This window comes from Phasianus colchicus, chromosome 6, assembly GCF_987193195.1.
Source record: "Phasianus colchicus chromosome 6, bPhaCol1.hap1.1, whole genome shotgun sequence".
NCBI lineage: Eukaryota > Metazoa > Chordata > Aves > Galliformes > Phasianidae > Phasianus > Phasianus colchicus.
In genome coordinates this window covers 21,250,699-21,270,668 of record NC_143441.1, presented here as the reverse complement: position 1 = coordinate 21,270,668, position 19,970 = coordinate 21,250,699, and the positions used below count along the sequence as shown (strand labels likewise).

The 19,970-nt window shown below is 48.9% G+C and overlaps 1 protein-coding gene and 1 long non-coding RNA gene across 3 annotated transcripts in view; one reads left to right on the top strand and one right to left on the bottom strand.

Moving 5' to 3' along the window:
• Positions 1–13,092, top strand: part of LOC149917482 (uncharacterized) — a 71,705-nt gene extending 58,613 nt beyond the window's left edge. For both annotated transcript variants that reach the window (XR_016467741.1, XR_016467740.1), the window contains exon 3: positions 13,043–13,092. This is a non-coding gene — a long non-coding RNA (uncharacterized LOC149917482). The remainder of the gene's footprint in view (positions 1–13,042) is intronic.
• Positions 13,093–15,503: 2,411 nt separating this feature from the next.
• HOXA1 (homeobox A1) lies at positions 15,504–17,989 on the bottom strand. Its single transcript, XM_031590016.2, has 2 exons — positions 17,369–17,989; positions 15,504–16,999 (listed from the first exon to the last, which is right to left on the bottom strand). The coding sequence occupies exons 1-2, from the start codon at positions 17,973–17,975 to the stop codon at positions 16,644–16,646; spliced, it is 963 nt and encodes a 320-aa protein (XP_031445876.1). The 5' UTR covers positions 17,976–17,989; the 3' UTR covers positions 15,504–16,643.
• Between the last annotated feature and the right edge of the window lie 1,981 nt (positions 17,990–19,970).

The window sequence follows — 19,970 nt, the reverse complement described above, 5'->3', positions numbered from 1 at the left end:
TTGCTTTCATTACATATTCCTGCTGGTATTATTTCAGGGCATCAGCTATTTTATAGGCTTTTATTTGTCATCATACAAAATCAGGCCAACAGAGCATGCTTAGCGCTTTGCAGCTAAAACAAAAACAAACAAACAAACAAATAAATAAAAACCCATACACCTTGATTTATGAAATATAAATTCTTGAATTTGAAATAGGATCTAGGTCCAGATGGCCCATCAGATGGAAAAGATTATTTCTACAACTACCAAGTTACAACAGCCAGTTGCATACAAGGCTAACAACACATCTATATGCTTGGGCACTCCGTGGCCCAGTCAAGCAGGCATCCACTCACCTCTGGATTACTGTAGCACAAGTCCATCTGTGTCTATGAACCTAAATTGACAACAGAGCTGTATTCCTACCACCTTTCTATTCAACATCTCTTTTACTCATTAGAGGATTGAAATTGATTTTAAATCCCTTATCAACATATTTTTTAAATAACGATGAAATGCAGCAGTAGGATATTTGCTAGAAAACTTACTATTTAGATGTTGTGAACACCAATGGGAAACACATTTCTCAAAATACCTTGGATGACAGTTAAAAAAGTTCAGTGCTTGAATTGGTTTCCAAATAGGCTGAAAACTGCATGGGGATGATGAGTCCCTTCAAGTCTGAGAGGTGCACATCTGCAGGCATTGACAAATTCTCCACGACCACCAGGCTCCAGTGGAACCAACCACATGACAAACACAGCTCTTCTCCACATCCCACATTGTCGTGTGGAAGGGTTATCATTTGTTTGTGTTTCTCAAAGGGATATTTTCCAATGCATACCCAGTAGTTGTTTCCCAACATTGTGTTTTGCAAACATGAGGTTTTATCCACAGTTTTCCTGTGCACAACCTTCCTGCAATTTTGTGGGACTACAGCTTGGCTAGGACATTGGCCTTCATGGAAGAACATTCAGGCATCAAGATTAGCCTTCCTTCTCTCAGTTTTCAGTTTTGTTTGTTTGCTTGCTTCTTTCCAAGTTGTAGTTCGAAAACAAAACCCTCATTTTCTCGCTCTTCTGTGACTTAAAGTTGAATCAAAGAATTTTCCTCAAACTTTCAGAAGAAAAAAAAGGTCTTTTGTGAGGAGCATCAAAGCTTTCAGCTCTAGAGAAGTTTGGGAGGAATTTACAAGAACTTGAAACAGTAGAGAAAAAGAGTGCCACTAGTGACTTTCCCAGCTCTGGAAGAAATGTGGTTCCTGCCCCTTTTCATCCCACTTTGCGGAGCCTGGGCCTCCACTGAAATCAAATGTCAGCTTTTTTCAGAGTAGAGCTCAAGACCAGATCTTCCCTACAATTTCTGCTGGCTTCCTGTTGTCTCATTCAAGCTCACTTCACAGCATATACAGGACCACAATACAAGGGAAGGAAAGCAGAGATGGGAACGTGAGGAAAGGAAAGAACTCCCCTTTCCCTTCTAAGTGAATGCCCATGATGAATCTCCAGCCCATGGATGCTCACCTCATCTGCTCTCTATTGGACAACTCCTAGCTGAAGAGGACTCTTCAAGAAACCTGGGGGATCCACAGAACATGGACTCTGAAGTCCTTTTCTTGTAGCCACGTTGTCTCAAGTCTTGGATTATCTGCTACTTGAGAACTCAGCAGGTCCTGAAGCACAACAGCTTTTCATAGCTAGACTCTGATTCTAAAAACCCAAAGTAATGCCTGTGCTTACATATACATATGTAGGAAGGACCTATTGTTACTGCAATATGGCGAGTCCTCGATCTTCAGCTACAGCTGCTAGTGGTAAGTGTTGTACCGCGGATTAGGAAGGCCACTCAAGTGCCACTCTTTGGTTTGCCCTTCAGTACCAGAACAACAGGAATTACTTCTGTGGTGCTGATTGGCATCCCATCTGTGGAAGTGCTAAACAAAGAAACAAACATCCTCTCCTTCATATATTTAGATTCAAAATTAAGACCAAACTATCGTAAGATTTCTTACCTTACAATCTGAAGTCTGGGACTCAGCACATCTGAACTACAGCCCATATTACTTTCCATATATAAATCATTCCTAGAGTTCAAAACATGTTTGTTTGCTTCATGTAAATCCAGGAAGATGCATGTATGAACATGTATTTACTGAAGATCACATCTGTGCTTTGATGTATCTGTAATTAGATGCACAGTTTCTCAGGCTGTTACAGAAGATCTGCATCTAGCTATGACCCACTTAAATATTCCAGCCATGTAATTTCTTTTCCTTTTTTTTTAATTTAACCTTATCATTGCCACGATTTGGAACTATGTATTTTTTAAAATACCTGAATTATGTGCATTTTACTGTGAATGAACCTATTCATACACCTCAAGTAATCTAATGACTGTAGAGATTATAATCATGAGAGAAATTGAATTCCCAATTAATGTTTTCAAAGTTCTATTGAAGAATTTTTCCATTGATTACACTTACCATTGATTGAATGAGATTTTAATCAGTTCAGTTGTTTTTTAGGAGGCTTAAACACCAAAAAATTCTCATCCCATGTAAGAATATTTGCATTAGAAAGACCCTTAAACAGATGAACCTTAAAATTCCATCTTAATTTACCTTTCTTTGCTATCTCCACTGGAAAGATTTAAAAGCAAGTATCTTCTTGTTTGAAGATACTCTGCACCATAATTTTAAGCACATAGGCATATCTATTTCTTATTAATAAGCATCATAAAATTTTAAAATTGAATCTCTGGGATTGCCATAAAGTTCAGCTAGTGGAAATGTGGTACTTGCCTGAGTTCTTATGCATTGAGCAAGCATGGAAATGAACTAGAAAAAAATAAAAGCTAATTACTTATCAAAATTAAAACTCATATGCTTAATTTCACTACATAACAAGTAAGCTTTGTGAAGTACTATCAATTTGTACATTTTATGTGCTTACAGTATTTTCCTTCATTGTTTTTTTTCTGGAGAAACTGAAGCCTTATATGAGGGCTGCACTGAAAGCAGTATCTCCTACTTCATTATGTCAGCAGACGACGTCAGAGGTGGATGTTGGTGGTTTGGTATTATATGCTGAACCTTCCCACTGATATTCTGCCATGTGTTGGCCGTGTGGCAGATGGCAGCAGACGGGCAGTCTGACAGAATGGTGTCTGACATGGACATGAGTGTGGAGCAAAGGTGTGACATTTAATTCCTTCACTTGCAAAAGGTTGCACTCATGGACATTCATCTAAAGGAGAGTTTCAGTGGGACAGCATGAGCTAGTGGCTCTGAAGGCATCATCGTGGCATAGCACAAAACAAGCAGCTGCCTAGGTAGGGACTTGAGACAATCTAGTGACTGGCTCCATTTTGGGAGCATGATTTCATCCCAGAGATGTCTTATCGCCAGCCTACCTACCCACATACATGCAAGTGTGCTTCATTAAAAACAGTGAAGAATCAAGTCTCAGTCCAAATGAAAACTGAGCTGTAAGTCAGTCGTATCTGGCCTGTAGAGTATAAGATCACAGTTTGTGGTATGAGTTGATATGGTCCAAAGCCACAGTACTTCTCTGACTTTTACATGATGGCTAAGAGAACAGTCAAGTCAAAAATTCCACCCCAGCAGGGAGCATTCACTTTCTCTCAGTCTCATGTGTAGCATGAACAGGCTTACAAAAATATGTGTAATTGGAGACCTGGAAATTCAAACTTCAGTAAAGGGCCATTGTCAAAACACAGTAAGTTCATCTTCAGGTCCAATACCTTACATGGTTCTTTTGCACAGAAAAATATCTTTGTTCAGTAATTACAGTGCAAAAATCTTCCTACAAGAGTCTTGAATAAGATGAGCTGACGTTCTGTCTTTTAGTCTTTTTAACACTTTGAGTCCATGAGCTGCTATTTGCTGTCAGCTCCAGAATCCTGCAATATTGTGAGTTCATCCTAGTGTCCAGCACCAGGCAGGGGATGAACTTTGCTTCCCTGGCATTGCAGTGCTGTACCTGAGGACAAAAAGTATAACACCTGTGTTTTGATAAATCAGATCCTCCAATGATTATTTTTTATTAAAAATCAGATGAATTTGTGTAGCGTGAGAGATAAATTATCGGAGAAATTGTGAAATATAGAAAAGATTCAGGACACAGGGTCTGGCAATTTCTTTAAAATTTCACACAAGCTGAGATGACAAACAGATGGTACAGTTAGGAAAATCTAGAAGGCAAAATATAGCCCCTGTGTCACTTTAATGATGCCTCTGCTTATCACAGCCTATATTTTAGATCAACTTATAAGGTATTTTTCTAAATCATAGAACTCTCTTGAGCTCTATTTGCTAAAGACAAACTGGCCTGCGAAGATGCATCAGTCAAGCAAAAGATTAATTCCTGTTGTACCAAGTTGTTGTTTTTGGCACAGAAGTCAATATTTATAAGACAGAAAGCAGCTGTAGAGTGCAAGTTAGCATAGTGCATAAATCTTTGCAGCAGGTTATAGCAAGATTATGATACTATCCACAGGTAATACGATGGAAGTGCTGCCACAACAGAGCTTTCCTAATGGTGGCCATCCATTTACCAGTGTGAGCTGAGCTAATGAGGTCACGTTGAATCACTTTGTGTTGTTTCCCCTTTGGAAGCAATCAGCCCACATATAAACCAGTCATATATTAGGAGAGGTCACCAGCACAGCAGTTCTGCAAAGAGTGAGCTGTTTGTACAGGACTCCAAGCCAGATCCAGTTTTGCCTGGAGCAATAGGATGAGTGGCTGCTGACAATGAGGCCTGGGATGCAGATTAATCCCCCTATCCCCTCAGAAGCTGTTGAAGGTGAAGAGCTGCTCTCAACTTTGCCCACAGTGAGATGCTTCATCCCACTGCCCTCCTCACCCTGACACACAGGCCAGGGGACAGTGGAGAAGGACAGAGTTAATGCTTAATTTTCCTTATGCCATCTGCCTCCTGCTTTGTGTAGCCAGACACAATGAGGGACTGGGGCTCAGTATCACCTACAACTCCACTAGACACAGTTCTGCATTCATGGCAGTGGGTCAAAAGACATCCTCGAATGGGCACCGTGCTCCCATCTCTCCCACACAACAAAGCAGGAGCTGTGGTTGTTACCATGGTGGGTATTACCAGCCGCTCTGCTTTCATTTACTGGTGGTGCTGACAGAGGCCATGCGCTGCTGCACTCCCCAGGGTGCAGAACACTGCATCTGGGGCACCAAGCACCCAACATCCTTGTCATGGCTTTGGTTTTTGCTTATTTGATTTTCAATATTCCACATCAAAACATCATGTACTGGAAGTGTTAATGCTCTAATCCTGCAACTCCAAGTGCCTCGTCAAGTCCAATCTCTCCCTGGCCTCAGCTCCCACAGCCTTAACACAGTAGTTTCTCTTCCTCATGGCATACAGTGAGATCTACAGTAGAGCAGGTAAAGCTAATCTCTTTTTTGTGTGTGTGTGAGGTTATAGATTATCACTGCCCTTATCTCCATCAGCCTTTCCCATGATTAAATGGAGAATATTGGATTTCTTGTTACAATATCCTATCCCTAAGACTAGATGTGAATGGAATTCAGCATGGAAAGGTACTCAGATATTTTGCCTTCCTGAGAAGCTTGTCACACCAAATTTTAGTCTTTGGCACTGCCTATGAGTGCAGTTTCTCACCATGCAGTTTCAAGCCTATGGCTTTCTCTCCATCTCACTATTGCACTCATTCTGACATTCTCAGCCTTGCTTGACCAATTTATATGTGGTTTTAGGCGAAGATGTTAGAAATCTAATGTGGAATAGATGCAGATTGAGCCCACATGGGAAGCAGGAAATACGACAGAAATGTGCAAGTCCATTATGTGAATTTATCAGCATACATTCTACAAGCTTTATAAATTTCGCTAGCACAGTCATCTGTTTCGTTCCTGGAAGAGAAAAATCTAACAAATATGAATTTCTTGAAATAGGCGACGGAAAGAGATTGGCTCAGAATAAACAAAATAGTTGAAATTACATTTTCTTGGCAAGGTTTGCTTGTGTTGTTCATCAAATAAATGCACATTATGTCTTGCGCTGCTACTCAGCTGTGATCCTATAATGTGTTCCCTGCATCCTGTCAGACATATGATCCTTTGTCCCGTAATAGACCCAACTATCTCACAACCAGCTGAGCTCAGGGTCATCCCAGGGTCAGGCTGGTTAAAGATGGCTGTCAGTTCACTGCCTGACTCACAGACGCGCTTTAAATCACCTTTATCTCGCTTATGCTGATGCTTTCCAGCAGCTGCCAGAGCAGGAGCTGGAGCACCTCTGTGCAATGTAGGGAAATACCTTGTAGCATCCCTGAAAATTTCTCTTCGGATCCACCAAGCCCAGCATAACCAATGTAAAGAAAGTACAGCCCTATGTATAATGTGGTATGAGGATTATTTCAAACAGCTTTTTGCAAGGTGGCTAAACAGTAGTGTTCTCATCCATCTTGCAAATGAAAACAGAAATCCAGAGAGTGAAATATCACCTTTCAGATCAGAAATATAATACTCAGCCTGAAATTTCCAGCAAAAAGAAGATCTGAATAAGTAGGCCTGATAATCTGGGAAATGCATCACCTGATGTTTTTATTGTGATAAATACCTCCCTTCAACTCCCGATGCCATACAACTTCTTAATGTTTGTCACCAGTCTCCAAGGTACAGAAGAAAGACAGGCCTTAATTGTAAATTTACGCATGCTTTATTGCCAGTGCAATGGCACGAACACATTTAACAGGATTGTCATTCCAGTTAATTATGCTGATTCTGACATGCACCTATCACTTCTAAAATTGATAGTGCCTTTCGACCGGGTAGCAGCATCGCAATATGCTGTGCCTTTCTCTCTAAGGTTAAGCATGCAAGGGGCCAGGCAATGGCAGGGGAAGGAGTCCCTGCATACTAAGCAAGTGCTGCAGCTCAGCCTCCTCTTAACAGAGAAGCAGATAGCTCAGAGCAGCACATGTTCTGCATTTCTGTGCATGCTTCAGCCACAGCCCACCTGCCTCAGGCAAAAACAACAATCTCCATTATGCCTAATAGTAAACAACACCATCCCAGACCCTCAGAAATTCAGCCCTGTTCACAACATGTAACACCAAGCATGCAGGCAGCTGGTAGCACTTATTAAAGATATTAAAGCAACAGAAAAGATGGTAGAAAAGGAGGCAACTGCTAAAAAAAAAAAAAAAAAAAAAAACACCTTTGTGATAAGAAAAAGAAATCTATGTTTCCCCTGCATCAAATGGGAATAAAACACCATCCTTCCTTTCAGCAGTTACCTTTGCTCAGAGCAAAGCCTAATTTTAAATCCCCAAAGGTGGTTAGAAATCTGGGGAAGTAGTACATCCCCTTTCCTCCCCACACACCCCAGTATAAATTTTGGGGACCTTCCAGAAGGGAAATGGAGGTACACACTTCTCATATTCACACCTGGCCAACAAGAGTAATGTTTTCAGGTTGTCTGAAAGGAGGAAGGGAAGGGAAAAAGTAAGAGAGAAAGGAAGGGAGGAGAGAAAGAGGGAAGAAGGGAAGAAGGAAAGGAAGGAAGGGGGGAAGGGGAATGGAAGGACAAGGATTTTCCCTCTTCTTGCCCCACACTATCTTTGCCCTTTTGGCCACCCTCATCCCAACATGAATAAAAGCAATGGAAGCACTGCTCTAAGTGTGCAGACTGGAGGATGTAAGTTCATCATGTGCTGCCAAGACTTGGAGCACCAATGACGATCATAAAGAGCTTGTCTTAAAGATGTGGATAAACATATGGGAAACATAAAGATGAACCCTTTTTTTTCCCAAAAAAAAAAAAAAAAATTCTTTTAAATACAAGTGTGAGATGTATGCAGGGAGGAATTCTTACCCCTCCTTTCTTCTAATAAGAACTTATGCAGCTCTACACCCTTCAAGTGTGCCTAAAGTAGTCAGGAAGAGGTATTTTCAATAGTGACATTCTGGCTCAGCGCAGGTAATCCTACTCACGACCACAAGGACTTTCACACGTGGCAGCTGAAGGAATGTCTGAGCTTGGGCTGGCAGCGTCCTGGGAGCAGAGCACCACGCCTGCTGTGGGACAGATCCACTGCAGGCAGGTGTGTTTCCAAAAAGGGATGCTGAAGGGCTTCATTCCTCTCTCCCTCTTCTCTTTGAGATCAGATACCATCTACAACACAGATAGTGACTCTGGGGCTGCTTCCACTGCTCTTTTTCTGATAAAACACCTCATTGGAACAAGGCACCATGCTGCAGACCCTGTACAGCTGTGGGGCCGAATGCATGTGCTGCCCTCGAGGAAGGAGCTCCTGTCGTCTCCTCTCAGTAAACTCACACCTGAATGCAGTTAATATTGCTCAGCTTTTCCATTCATCTCCTGGTGTTGGGGGTTTTTTTGTGGTTTTTTTTTTTTCTTTCCCTATGTCTAAGAGGAATTTTATGAAATAAAGATCTAAGGACTGAAAAATGTATGTGCAGAGGAGGGGGAGTGTGACAACCTTTGCAGCCCTTATGAAAGGTTGTTTTGCTTCTAGACCAAAGGGGAGGAGGCCTGATCCTGCTCCTCGCTAGATAAGCAGATATCCTGCAGGCAAGCAAAGCTGGCAACAGGCTGAAATCGTGGTGAGAGTTGAAAAGCTTGTTTTTCTCTATGCACAACAAACCAGAATTGTTGACAGAAAAGCAAAAGAACATCTGCTCACGCTGATCTATGAAAGCTTTCTCCAGCTCCATTAACCTCCCTTCTTTGCCTGTCTCTCTTTCTCTAGGCTGAAAATTATCATTTAAGATGTTTGAGGCTTTCATTTCTCTATTAATCAAATTAAATCTCCTCAGCCACGGTTAAAATACTCTGAGAGGTGCTTTGACCAAATATCATTTGCCTTGCAATTAGAACTCATTTTTAATACAACAGGGGGAAATAGAGAAGCGGAGCTTTGCAATCAATAGAACTATAAATTACGTGGAAAAGGAAATGGCAGCCTCCTAGCTTGAAACAACAGATTTATTATCAAAGTGGGGAGTACTGTATCAATGGAGTGCATAAGTTTTACAGAGAGAGAGAAGGAAACGCACAGACAGAAATCAATGTTAACATGGGCTCACTGTTACCTTAAATGCTGCATATGAGGTGACAGATTTTCACTTATTTTGAATTGTAAAATGTCACATTGAAAAAGTAGTTGCTCAGGAAGAAAAAAAATGCAGTATTTTTAAGGCAAAACTACGCCAGTTATAATGAATGAGATCTGCAGAAGGGGGGTCCCATTCTATGTTCTGTATTCAACCATGGTTAAGGCTGGTTAGTAAAGAACCCTCTCAATAAGATCATAGCTAAGGCTGCAGATAAGATTTCCATCTAAGCTTTAATGATTTGCATTTCTTTTGATTCACGCATACTGGATAGAGGGAGGAAAATTGTTCTTTCTAGTGGTAGAAAATCTTTTAAGTGCTTTACCTTCCTCTTTCACAAACAGGATCCCCAGAGACAGATCTCAAGTATAATGCAAAAGAACTGAGGATCTGACCAAATGTTGCTTGTTGGGTTTCCATTGCTTCGGTCTACAGCCTGCCCTTTTGCCTTCTCACTGGAAAGCAGAGGATGGATTTTGCTCATTGTTGAGTATGGAGCCTAAAGTTATAGTCCCACTCAAATATAGTCAGAGCCCACTCAAATGATCATGACTCTTTCTTTTCAGCCCTGATGAAAATAGAGGCAACCTTCATGGTCAACTGTTTCCAAAACACATCACTGTTTTGTGCTCAAAAAGGTGGTTTCACGGAGGCTATCTGGATTTCTAGAGCTACTTGTCTGCTTTGCAATCGTTAGAGCTCTGAGTCCCAGCAGAATTTTCAATGTTTTTTATCTATTTTCCTTGCGAGCCTTACTGTGGCATTCAAAACCCCAGGGTGAGAAACGTATAATCTGAAAAGAGAAAAGTTATCTTTACTGATGGATTACTAGGTTCAGTGAGCCTAATCTTTTGATTTGCAGACCTGGGGCTCAGGTGAGCCAAATCTCCCCGGGCAATGGGCCATGGTAGGTCCAGCACAAGATCGATGTATGCATAAGGCCAGGTACAAGCCTCTGCTGACATTAAATCATTCAGTTTGGGAGCTGACTTGAAAGAAGCTATGGTAACAACTCATTAAATTAACCTAAATTCTGAGGGAGCATACACATTCACATGGATACAATGGGAGCTGGGATTTACTTTCATCCTTATCCTCTTCCTCTTCTGACCAACATGCAGGTCTTCTCCAGCCCTTTTTGTGTCATCACTTCCTGGTCTCCTAGCACTGTCAGAAGTGCAAAACTGAAATACATAGAGGAGGAGGCTGAAAATGTGATGAACTGCAAAGCCCCCTGGGGTCTTAGTTGCCTGCAATGCCCACCTCCATGACTAAACATATCGTTCATGCTAATGCTGTTTGCTGGAAGGAGTGTTCCTTCAAGATAATGTCTCTGCACAGTGAAATATGCATAGCTTTTCGATGGCTCAGCTTGAATGGGATCACCTTTCAGTGCCTAGACAGTGCTATTTTTTAAATATTTTTTTTTCCCCAGCACAGCATGAGGAACGCAAACTACCCCAATCAATGCACTTTGTTTTATGATCCATCCATCCCCAGAACCATTCAGGAGTCCACTGGTATTACAGTGCAATTGTGCAGGTATTTCTTCCAAAATAGCCTAGTTTGGTAAAGTCTCCTTCTTTCCTGAAGATTGGAGGGAATATTTTACAACTAAGCTTAGAAAATAAATTGAGGCTTGCCTGGCATTTCCAATGGAACTGACATTTTGCCCATGAGTTTGTCAACCTGGTGCATCAGTCAAAATTTTAAAAAGGTTTTTTGGTACTAAGGAGTTTCAATTAAAACTGTGTGGAAATCCCTATCCTCATGGCTTCCATGACCTTCACCGTTTTACAAAGCCGGAGGGAAACCTGGGCAAGTGGCTGCACTCTGTGTGTGGCTCTCACTTCAACTCTCCGATGTGTCCCCAGATGAAGTCCGTTGTGCACAGCTGTGCTCTGCACCTGAGTGCCCACCGCTAGACAGCAGTCGGGAGATTCCCACTGCCCTGTTCCCCTCTCCAGCCTCATCCTCGTCCCGTCTCTTCTCATTCCCTAACGAACCCGGCCTCCTGTGTTTTCTCTGCTCTTTATTCTATGTCACCGGAGCTGAGTGACTGCTGAAGATGAGAGGGGATGAGGAGTGTGAAGAGGGTAGCTCCTGCCTTTGGTCTGAGCCTGACGAGGAATGATGAAAACCACATGGGCTATGAAGAAGTCCAGTCCAACTTTCTGTTTACCGAGCTCCCTAGAAACATCAACATCTGTCACCGCGAATCCCCTAAAAGTGGCACCCCCTTGCTACAGGACCCCGGTGGCAGCTCCCATCCCTCTTCCCCGAGTCCGGGCCGGGGCTCCCGGGTGTTGACAGAGCGGGAGGGAGGTTATCCGGGACTGGTGAGAGCTGTATTAATAGACAAAGCGGACCGGCTGCGATGCCCTCCGCTCAGCGTTGCGGTGCCACTCGGGCGCGGACAGCCGCCGGGGTTCGGCTCATCTCTCGCAGCCCCGCAAGTTCCCGGTGCAGCCCCCGGAGCCGCCCCACCCCGGCCCGGCCCGGCCCAGAGCGGAGCGGAGCGCTCCGGTCCCTCCGCCGTCTCCCCTCGGTTATTGTCACAGCGCACACAACGAATTTTCTTTCTATTAGTCATTTCCCGAAGATCAAAACCGAGGACAGCTGCGAACGCGATCGATCCCTCCAAAACTCCTTAGCCAAGCATTCCATCAAAGTAGATATTTCCTGGGATTTATTTCTTTTTTATTTATTTTTTTTAAATAATCGATAGCTTATTACTGGCTTTTGACTTGGTTTTCCTCTGGCCGGCTTACAGACCGGGCTGCAATTACACAGTAACCCTCAGCCCTTCGCACAGCCGAGCGGACGGGATGCGGATACCGCCCTCCCCATCGGGGAAGCCGGGCCGGATTGGGGTTGTGCCGCTCCCCGCCGCTCCGACACCTCCTACAGCTGTTCCGAGAGGAGCGCACCGTGGGCCCCTGCGTTTCCCAACCCCCTCTGCACCGCGTCTTACACCGCTGAGAGAGGAGGAGAAAGTTTGAGGCTGCGGCTGGCCTCGTGCCCCCCCCCGTTCCCCCCGTTCTGCGCTCCTTTGGTCTTGTATTTGTTTCGTTTGGTTTAAGGTTTTTATTATTCATTCACTTACTTATTTTTGGCAACGCGTTGGCTTTGTGTTTGTAAACCGGACCCACTCAAAAGCCGCGAAGCGTCCGTTGTTTTCACCCTAAGAGAGGTCGATCATCATTTGGTCACATTTTCATAAGAATCACCGGTGGCCATTTCACATCACGAGACAGGAACTTTCAAGGAAAGAAGATCGGAAAGCCAAAAGAATTGTGAAAGTAATGGCTGAAACATTCTCCATGTGGAACAAATGCTTCAAATATGGCACTGTCCCATTAACTTATAATTAAAAAAAAAGGAAAAAGAAAAAAAAAGAAAGAAAGAAAGAAAGAAAGAAAGAAAGGAAAAAAAAAAAAAAGAAAGAAAGAAAGAAAGGAAGAAAGAAAAAAGTAGCGCGGAAGCATTTCTTCCGGGCCGATTTCTGCTCGTATTACTAAAATACCTCATTTTTTTGGTAGCCGTATGGCAAATGGTGCTCCTCACATGATCAGAATCAACAGTTTGCCCCCCGAGTTCTTAGGAACTTTCTTTCCAGAGCCTCCCGTTGATTCCAATGGTCTTTCCGTGCCTGAAACAGGAGTAACTGTGACCTGTAATATTTTTTGACACATAAACCATAAAAGAATAATGTTAACAGCGCGAGTCGGCCAAGTGGTGTGCCTGGGGGAGAACGGGAATGTTTGCCTTGGAAGGGAGAAAGGGAGGAAGGAGAGGGGAAGAAGAAAGCTATAAAGAAATATTTGTGATCATTTTCGATATTATTTTGCTATTTAATTAAATATTATCCATTTGGTTATTTCTGTATTTTTTTTTCTCCCGTAGTTTAAGGAGCTGGCGCAAAACTAATCGCCGCTGGAAGACGAGCAAGGAAGCTAACGAGAGAAATCCTCCGAAACGATTCAATTCCCCCCAAATTCTCCCAGTGTGAGCGGGCGGGGGAGCAGCCCCCTACGGGCGCACTCCCGGCGCTGCCGCCCAGCACGGAGCCCCCCGCAGCCGCCTTCGTGCCTGCGGGGCTCCCGCAGCGCCCCGGTGCTCTGGGGGGGTCTGGGGGAGGTGGGCTGAAGGGCGACGTGCGGGGGGAAACCTGCTCGGCTCGACGGCCAGAACGTGAGCCGTCGTTAGAAAGGTGCTAATAAACCCCTTTCAAGCAAGCGGTGATGCACTGATTGCGTGATCTCTGGCCTTTGATTTCCTACAATTAATAGCGACATCCAGCACGTTTTGCCCAGATTTCTTCTTCTTATGCCCAGATTTATTATTATTATTATTATTATGTATTCCCACCGAGGACGGAGAGAGGGACGCGGCTCCCCCAGTCTCCAGCTGACCCTGCCGCTGCCGGGGAGAAGCCCCCAGCATCTCGCCCTGCCCCTGGGACTCCCCCCGTGTTCCCTGCGGGACGGTTTCCCGCAGCCCGGTGCGTACCTCCGGGACACCGCGAGGCAAAAAGGAGAGGGAATTGCTGCCGCAGGGGAGACCGAGAGAGGGACGGAGAGAGAGGGATGGTTCTGCGATTGTTGCTTTAGCGAGGCAGTGAGATTAACCACTGAGGCTTATTCTAAAGTGACCCATCACTGAATTCATTTCTGCCTGAACTTTCGGTGAACCTGAGATTAAAGAGGGGAGAGCAGCTAAGCAGTTTGTTGTTAGCTGCCTTTTCAACAGCCCTTTCAGACTGAGTAAATATTGATCGCTTTCAATCTGATTGCCCCAGAGGAAAACACCAAAGCATCTCAATAGCCTCCAAAAGTAAACTTTAAAGGTGAACAGTAGAAATGGCCTTAAGTATGATAGGAGGATGCTAAACTCCGTTTGACATTCGAACGCGGTTTGAGTTGGGGTGGTTGGTGAGGGATTTTTTTGTGAGTTGGGTTTTTTTTCCTTTTGTTTGTTGTTGTTGTTGTTGTTGGGTGTTTGTGTGTGTGTGGTTTGTTTGCTTGTTTGTTTGTTTCCCAGACATTCAGGAGAGAAAAATAGGGAAAAATAATCGGGTGTAAAAACAAAAGGTTCCTCCTATTCCGAAGGACAGCTGATGGTTCCCCCGGCCGACTCGTGCTCTGCTCGTTGCGGTATTTCTGTGCCAGAAACTCGTTCCTCCTTCCCCCACCGGCAGCACTGAGGACTTGATTATATCGAAATGATAACAATAAAAATAACGAAATGAGTTGGGGTAGGGAAGGCTGGGCTTGTCAGCTTTAAATCTTTCGTGGCTGAGAAAAATAAAATAAGATAAGATAAAATAAAACGATAAAGTGAAAAAACTTGAAGCATGGGGTTTGACTCGGAAGGAGAGGAAGCTCTGTGTCCCAGCTCCGCGCAGACGGACGCACTGCCGTGTGTCCCGTCCCGCATTTAGGCTGTAATTTATGGGCTCTCTTCCCAACGCATTGAGTCAGCACCGGGGGAGCCGGCTCTCAGATCCGGATTCCAGCAATGTTTAGATCCAGATTTCGATATTGAAATGCCCTCATTGGCATGCAAATGTCACTTTAACACATCCAAGTCTCTGGAAGAAGGCCATCTGGTTTGCTTTGTGGCTTTACACTAATAAACAAAAGGTAAAGTATATGGCAGGCTGGGAAATGAAAGAAATCGAGGCAGCGGTGGCGGGAGCCTTTGGAGACAGCTCCGCTGCCTCGCAGATAGCTGCTCTTGATATGGCCGCCGCGCCTGCAGATCGGGGCTTGTTTCTTTTGACACCGAAGTGAAGAACGTTTCGTTGGCTCCCGGCGATCCCGCACAGCGGAGCCGCTCGGGCAGCGCTGCCCCGCAGCTGTGTCGTGTCAGGCGGTGTCATGCGTGGAGCTTCCAGAGGCAGCGGGGACTCCGGGCACCCCCGGCACTCGCTGTCCCCCTCCCCGACCTCTATGCTTTTGGCACCTCTTGGAAATGTCACACTATTTACCCGCAATACCTTGTTTGGGTTTGCTCCAGAAATACGAAGGCAGCGGCTGGGAAACGGGCTGGGAGCACCTAGAGGCCAACCCCTCCCCCCCGCCCCATCCCTTGGCAGCCCTTCGGGGTGGCAACGCTGGGCGGGGGGGGAAACGATGCCCGCGGTAATTAAATGTGCAGCCCTTGCGAGGGGCCTGCGACGTGAGGAAAGAGGGCTCGAAGACAGTTTCTGCTTTTGAAGCGTGCTCTGTTTATATAAGTGTCACCATCCATCCCGAGGTGAAAAGGTTAGCACTTGACCCAGGAAGCTCTCGTGTTTGTGCTTCAGAAATAGATCGGGGTCATAAATTCCTCCCAGTTAAAGCGGAGGGCCTCATATTTTTTCTAAAAATAATGCTGTTTGAGCGTAGGGAAAGAGGAAGGTGCGTGTTTATGGGGAGGACCGGGCAGGCCGGGGGGGTGAAGGGGTGAAGCTGGGACCCTCCTCCCTTCTCCCCTCGGAAGTGCCCAACGGCGGAAAACGTGGGAGCCGAGCCGTGACGTGCCGGTGACGTCACGCAGAGGCAGACACACGAGGTATACCTGAAAGCGGAATATATTTATTACAGACATGGTAAGGACCCGTAAATCCTGCCCTGGGTCCCAGCGGCGGGGACCGCAGAGCCCTGGTGATTGTACGCAACGTCGGGGGACGCGGCTCCCACCCGACAGAGCTCCGTGTCCCGAGTACAGCACACACGGGGCGGCATGCAGCGGCCCGGACACCAACCACAGAAGTTATACATTCATTTGGCCATCCGACACATTCACGAGTGGGTCGAAAAGACATCGAGGCTAAAGGAGGGGGGATACGGAAATAGGGAGAGGTGAGGTCTGTGGGGCGGCGGTGTCCCTTTGTCAGGCACAGCCCAGCACAGCTGTATGGGGGAGGGAGGGACGAGCACACAGGGTAAGGTTTACAAAACCTAGTGCAATTGAAGCCTTGTTTGTCACGTTTTGGGAAATAGCGCTACGCTTTGAGGTATCTGCTGGAGCTTAACACGTCTGCTTGATGCTGCCGTCAGCCTGACCGATAGAAAAGCGGGTCCGGTTTGGCGAATGCACTCACCCTGCTTCACCTGATCATCTAAACGTCATCTCTAGAAAAATCTGTAAAAAGATAAATCTCTCGGACAAAGTATTTACAAGCAACAAACTCATAGACACGAATAAAGTATACATTAAATTAAAGGGTGAAAGTCCTAGAAGTCGTGTAAACACTTGCCATAGTGCATCTCTTCGTGAGGTTATGTACCCTCCATGACCTGTCTGTCAGCCAGGGAAACTCAGAGGAACGTCCTTGCGGGGAGGAGGGAGAACCCAGCGTGTGTCAACGCAACTCCTCCGGCAAGGAGGTGAGGAGGGGGAAACCGAAAGAAAACCTCTTGGTGGCAGGGGCCGGGAGCGGCCGGGCCGGCGCCCCCGGGCCCGACCAACGGACGGACGGAAGGACAGGCCGACGGAACGCACCGCAGCTCGGAAGAGCTCAGTTGGCGGCGGGACCCGGGTCCGAGGTGCAGGATGCGGGTGAGGCGCTGCAGGGCGACGGGCAGCACTTCTCCGTCGGGTCCTCCGCCTTCTCCTCACAGCCCGTGGGAGTGGCGGGGGAGATGGGCAGCAGCCCCTCTTTCTCCCTCTTCTTCTGTTTCATCCGCCGGTTCTGGAACCAGATCTTCACCTGCGTCTCGTTGAGCTGGAGAGAGGCGGCGATTTCCACCCGTCTGGCCCGAGTCAGGTACTTGTTGAAGTGGAACTCTTTCTCCAGCTCGGTGAGCTGCTTGGTAGTGAAGTTGGTCCGGACGGTGTTGGGCTGCCCCACGAAGCCGTACTCGCCGGCCTTGCCTGTGAGGAGACGGGCAGCGTTAAGCGAGCGCAAATGATTTATAGGCGACGTAATCGATACGCCAGCAGCGGCCGAGCGATAGGGATTCCTCGGGATACGGGAGAAGCCCCGGCAGGGTGAGTGATGGGGTGCGAGGTGCTAAACTCCCGGTGTCGGGGAAACTCGGGAAGTGCTTTGTGAATTACACGAAATACGACCGCGGGAGGGGTGGGAGGGGAGACCGAAGAACCGGCGCTGGCTCCCACCCAGCGCTGAGGGCACACGACCCTGCCGCCCCCGCGGGCACCTGCACCCGCCTCCCCCCACCGCCCCGACGGCGGGGCCAGAGCGAACCGGGCCGGGCTGCCCCGCTCCCGCCGGCCACTGACCTGTTTTAGGGGGGTTCCTTTTAACTTTCATCCAGTCGAAGGTCTGCGCCGGCGGCGAGGTGTCGGCGGAGGGGGAGCGGGAGTTGTCCTGGTGGCCGGCGTGGAGGGGAGAGAGAGCATGGTTGTAGGTGCCCAGGGGCAGGCTCTGCTGCTCCTGCCCGTACGGGGAGGGCACGTACTGCGCGGGGCCCCCCGCGTAGCCCTGGTGCGGGTGCTGCGCTGCGGCGGAGGAGAGGCTGCCCGAGTAGACGGCGGGCGCGCAGGGGGGGAAGCCGCCGCCCAGCTCCGCGTCCTGCCCCAGAGCGTAGGGGCCGTAGGCGGCGCCGAAGCCCTGCGCGCCGTACGTCGGGGGGCAGCCGGGGTGCGCGTAGGACACCCCCAGGCCGCCGTGGTGCTGGTAGGCGGCGGGCTGGGCCGGGGGATGGTGGTGCCGGTGGGGGCTGAGGGGCACCCCGCGGCCCACGAGGAAGCGGTCCTCCCCGCTGCAGCTGCCGGCGCTGACGGCGCAGGGCTGGAAAGTTGTAATCCCGTGCTCGGGGTGGTAGGAGCGGGCGGCACAGGCCCCCGCCTCGCCGCCGAGGACGGGGTACTCGAGGAAGGAGCTCATCCTCGCAGCGTGCCGCTGTCACGCCGCCGCCGCCGGGTCTTCAGCGTCCGGCGGGGCCGCGCCAACTTTCCCACTTCCTCCATGGGGCCGGGAGGAAAATGACACGAAGGTACCGCGAGCGGGGAGGCACGTGGGGGGCGGCAGCCAATGGCTGCGGCGCCTGCGGGACTTTCCCGGCTCCTGCCGCTGATAGATCGCCGCGTCGGGGGCATTTAAACGCCGAGCGCTCCGACGGCGCGGCACGGCGCGGCGCGGCACCGCGGGGCAGGGCGGCGGCGGCCCCCCGGGGGGCGAGGGGCAGGGCTGCCGCGCCGCCGGGGTCCCGCCCGCTGGCTGAGAGGGGAAGGCAGCGGAGAACCCGGCGGCGAAGTCCGGCCGCGGAGCCCGGCCCCTCCAGGGTGAGTGAGTGAGTGCCTCTGCGGTGGGCCTGGCCGAGCTGCCCCTGCGCCGACCCGGCTGTCAAACTGGTGCCGGGCACCTTTGCCGTCCTCCCGGCTTGGGATGGGGAGGACTGGATCGGCGGCATGGGGCGGGGGAGAGGTGATGGGGACAGAGAGGAGAGCATCAGCGCTAGGGACGGCGGTGAGGATGGGACCGTGGGTGAGGATGGAGACCGTAACGGGGATAGTGACGGGGATGAGGGTAATGCGGGAGATTAGAATGGGGCCGCTGCTCCGGCCCCTCCGCAGAGCCCAGCGCGACGCGACGCCAAGAGTTAAAGGGGCTTGTCCAGCCGCATCACCAGGCGGCCGCGGACATTAGCATGGAAATGAGGCGCTTCGGGGACTGACGGCCATTGTGCTCTGCCGGGCACGCCAACCTCTCCCTAGCCCGCATCCCCTCTCCCCCCGCACCTTCTCCGGGCTTCCCCGCTTCAGCCGGGGCTGGGGTAGAGGAGGGGGAGTCGGGGGGCTGGCCACGGGGCGGAGGCCCGCCGGGCTCCGCAACCCATCTGCCGGGTCCCCGCGGCGCGCTGCCACCCGCATATCGCGGGCCGGGGGGGGGAAGGGTGCCCGGTGTGCCGCAGGTCGCAGGCCGGGGAGGCGGCCTGGTGCAGGGCCCGGAGAGAGGTAGGGGACGCATCCCGACCCTTTTGTCCCCGCGCTTTGCCACCGCCCAGGCCGGCAGTGGTGGGAGGTGGCAGATGGCCGGTGGCAGAGGCGGCCCCAGGACCCTTGGGAACCGCGCCGAGCATCGGTTTAAGTTTATCCTTCCCCACCCCCATCCATGGGTAAAAAAAAAAAAAAAAAAAAAAAGGGTACGTGGAAAGAAAAGGACGGGGGGAGATGGGACGTGGGTTGTGACCCCATATTCTGTTTATATATGCGGAAAGTGAAAGGGGATGCAAAGAGCGGGCATCCATACGTCCCAAGGCTCTCATCTATCTTCAGGGAGAGGGGCTGGCACCAACAGTCAGTGCTCCTCAGCACCGACCCCGGGAGGAGCCGCCTCCTGTGCTGCTGCAGGTGCACTCCCGGCCGGCTCTTCCATCGCTGTGTGCTCACTGCTGCTTGCTTTGAAATCCCAAAGGTTCCCCCTGCCCAGCCACCTCTCCCTGCTCACCAACACACGCGCACACTCGCTCACCCGCAAGCTCCTCCCTCCACTCCGAACCACAACATCCTCCCCGAGGTGCGTGCTCTCCCGCTGCTCTTAGGTCAGCCCTTACCCCATGCCATCCCCAAGGCCTCTCTACGGGCAGCAAAAGCTGAAGGGCCGCTCTTAGGATTTCTGTTTGTTCTGATTTACTGAGCAGGCAAGAGTGGCTGAGGGCCCTCCGGAAAGGTTCCGTTTCTTAAACTCCGGGGGGGTCGTGGGGAGAGCGACAGCAACAACACTCCGGGGGCGTTCATGGCATTATACTGCATCAGTGTGGGTTGTGGTAAGGGACGGAAACACATTCATTTCATTCCCATAAACCTGTTGTGATAAATACAGCATAAGGCAGAGCAAGAAGGAGGGCCGCTGGGACTGTTTACCAATAAAAGAGCTGGC

Coding starts and splice junctions, on each gene's coding strand:
- HOXA1 (XM_031590016.2), bottom strand. CDS start 17,975: ATGAGCTCCTTCCTCGAGTACCCCGTCCTCGGCGGCGAGGCGGGGGCC. Junction 17,000..17,368: donor AAGGAACCCCCCTAAAACAG/GTCAGTGGCCGG, acceptor GTCTCCTCACAG/GCAAGGCCGGCGAGTACGGC.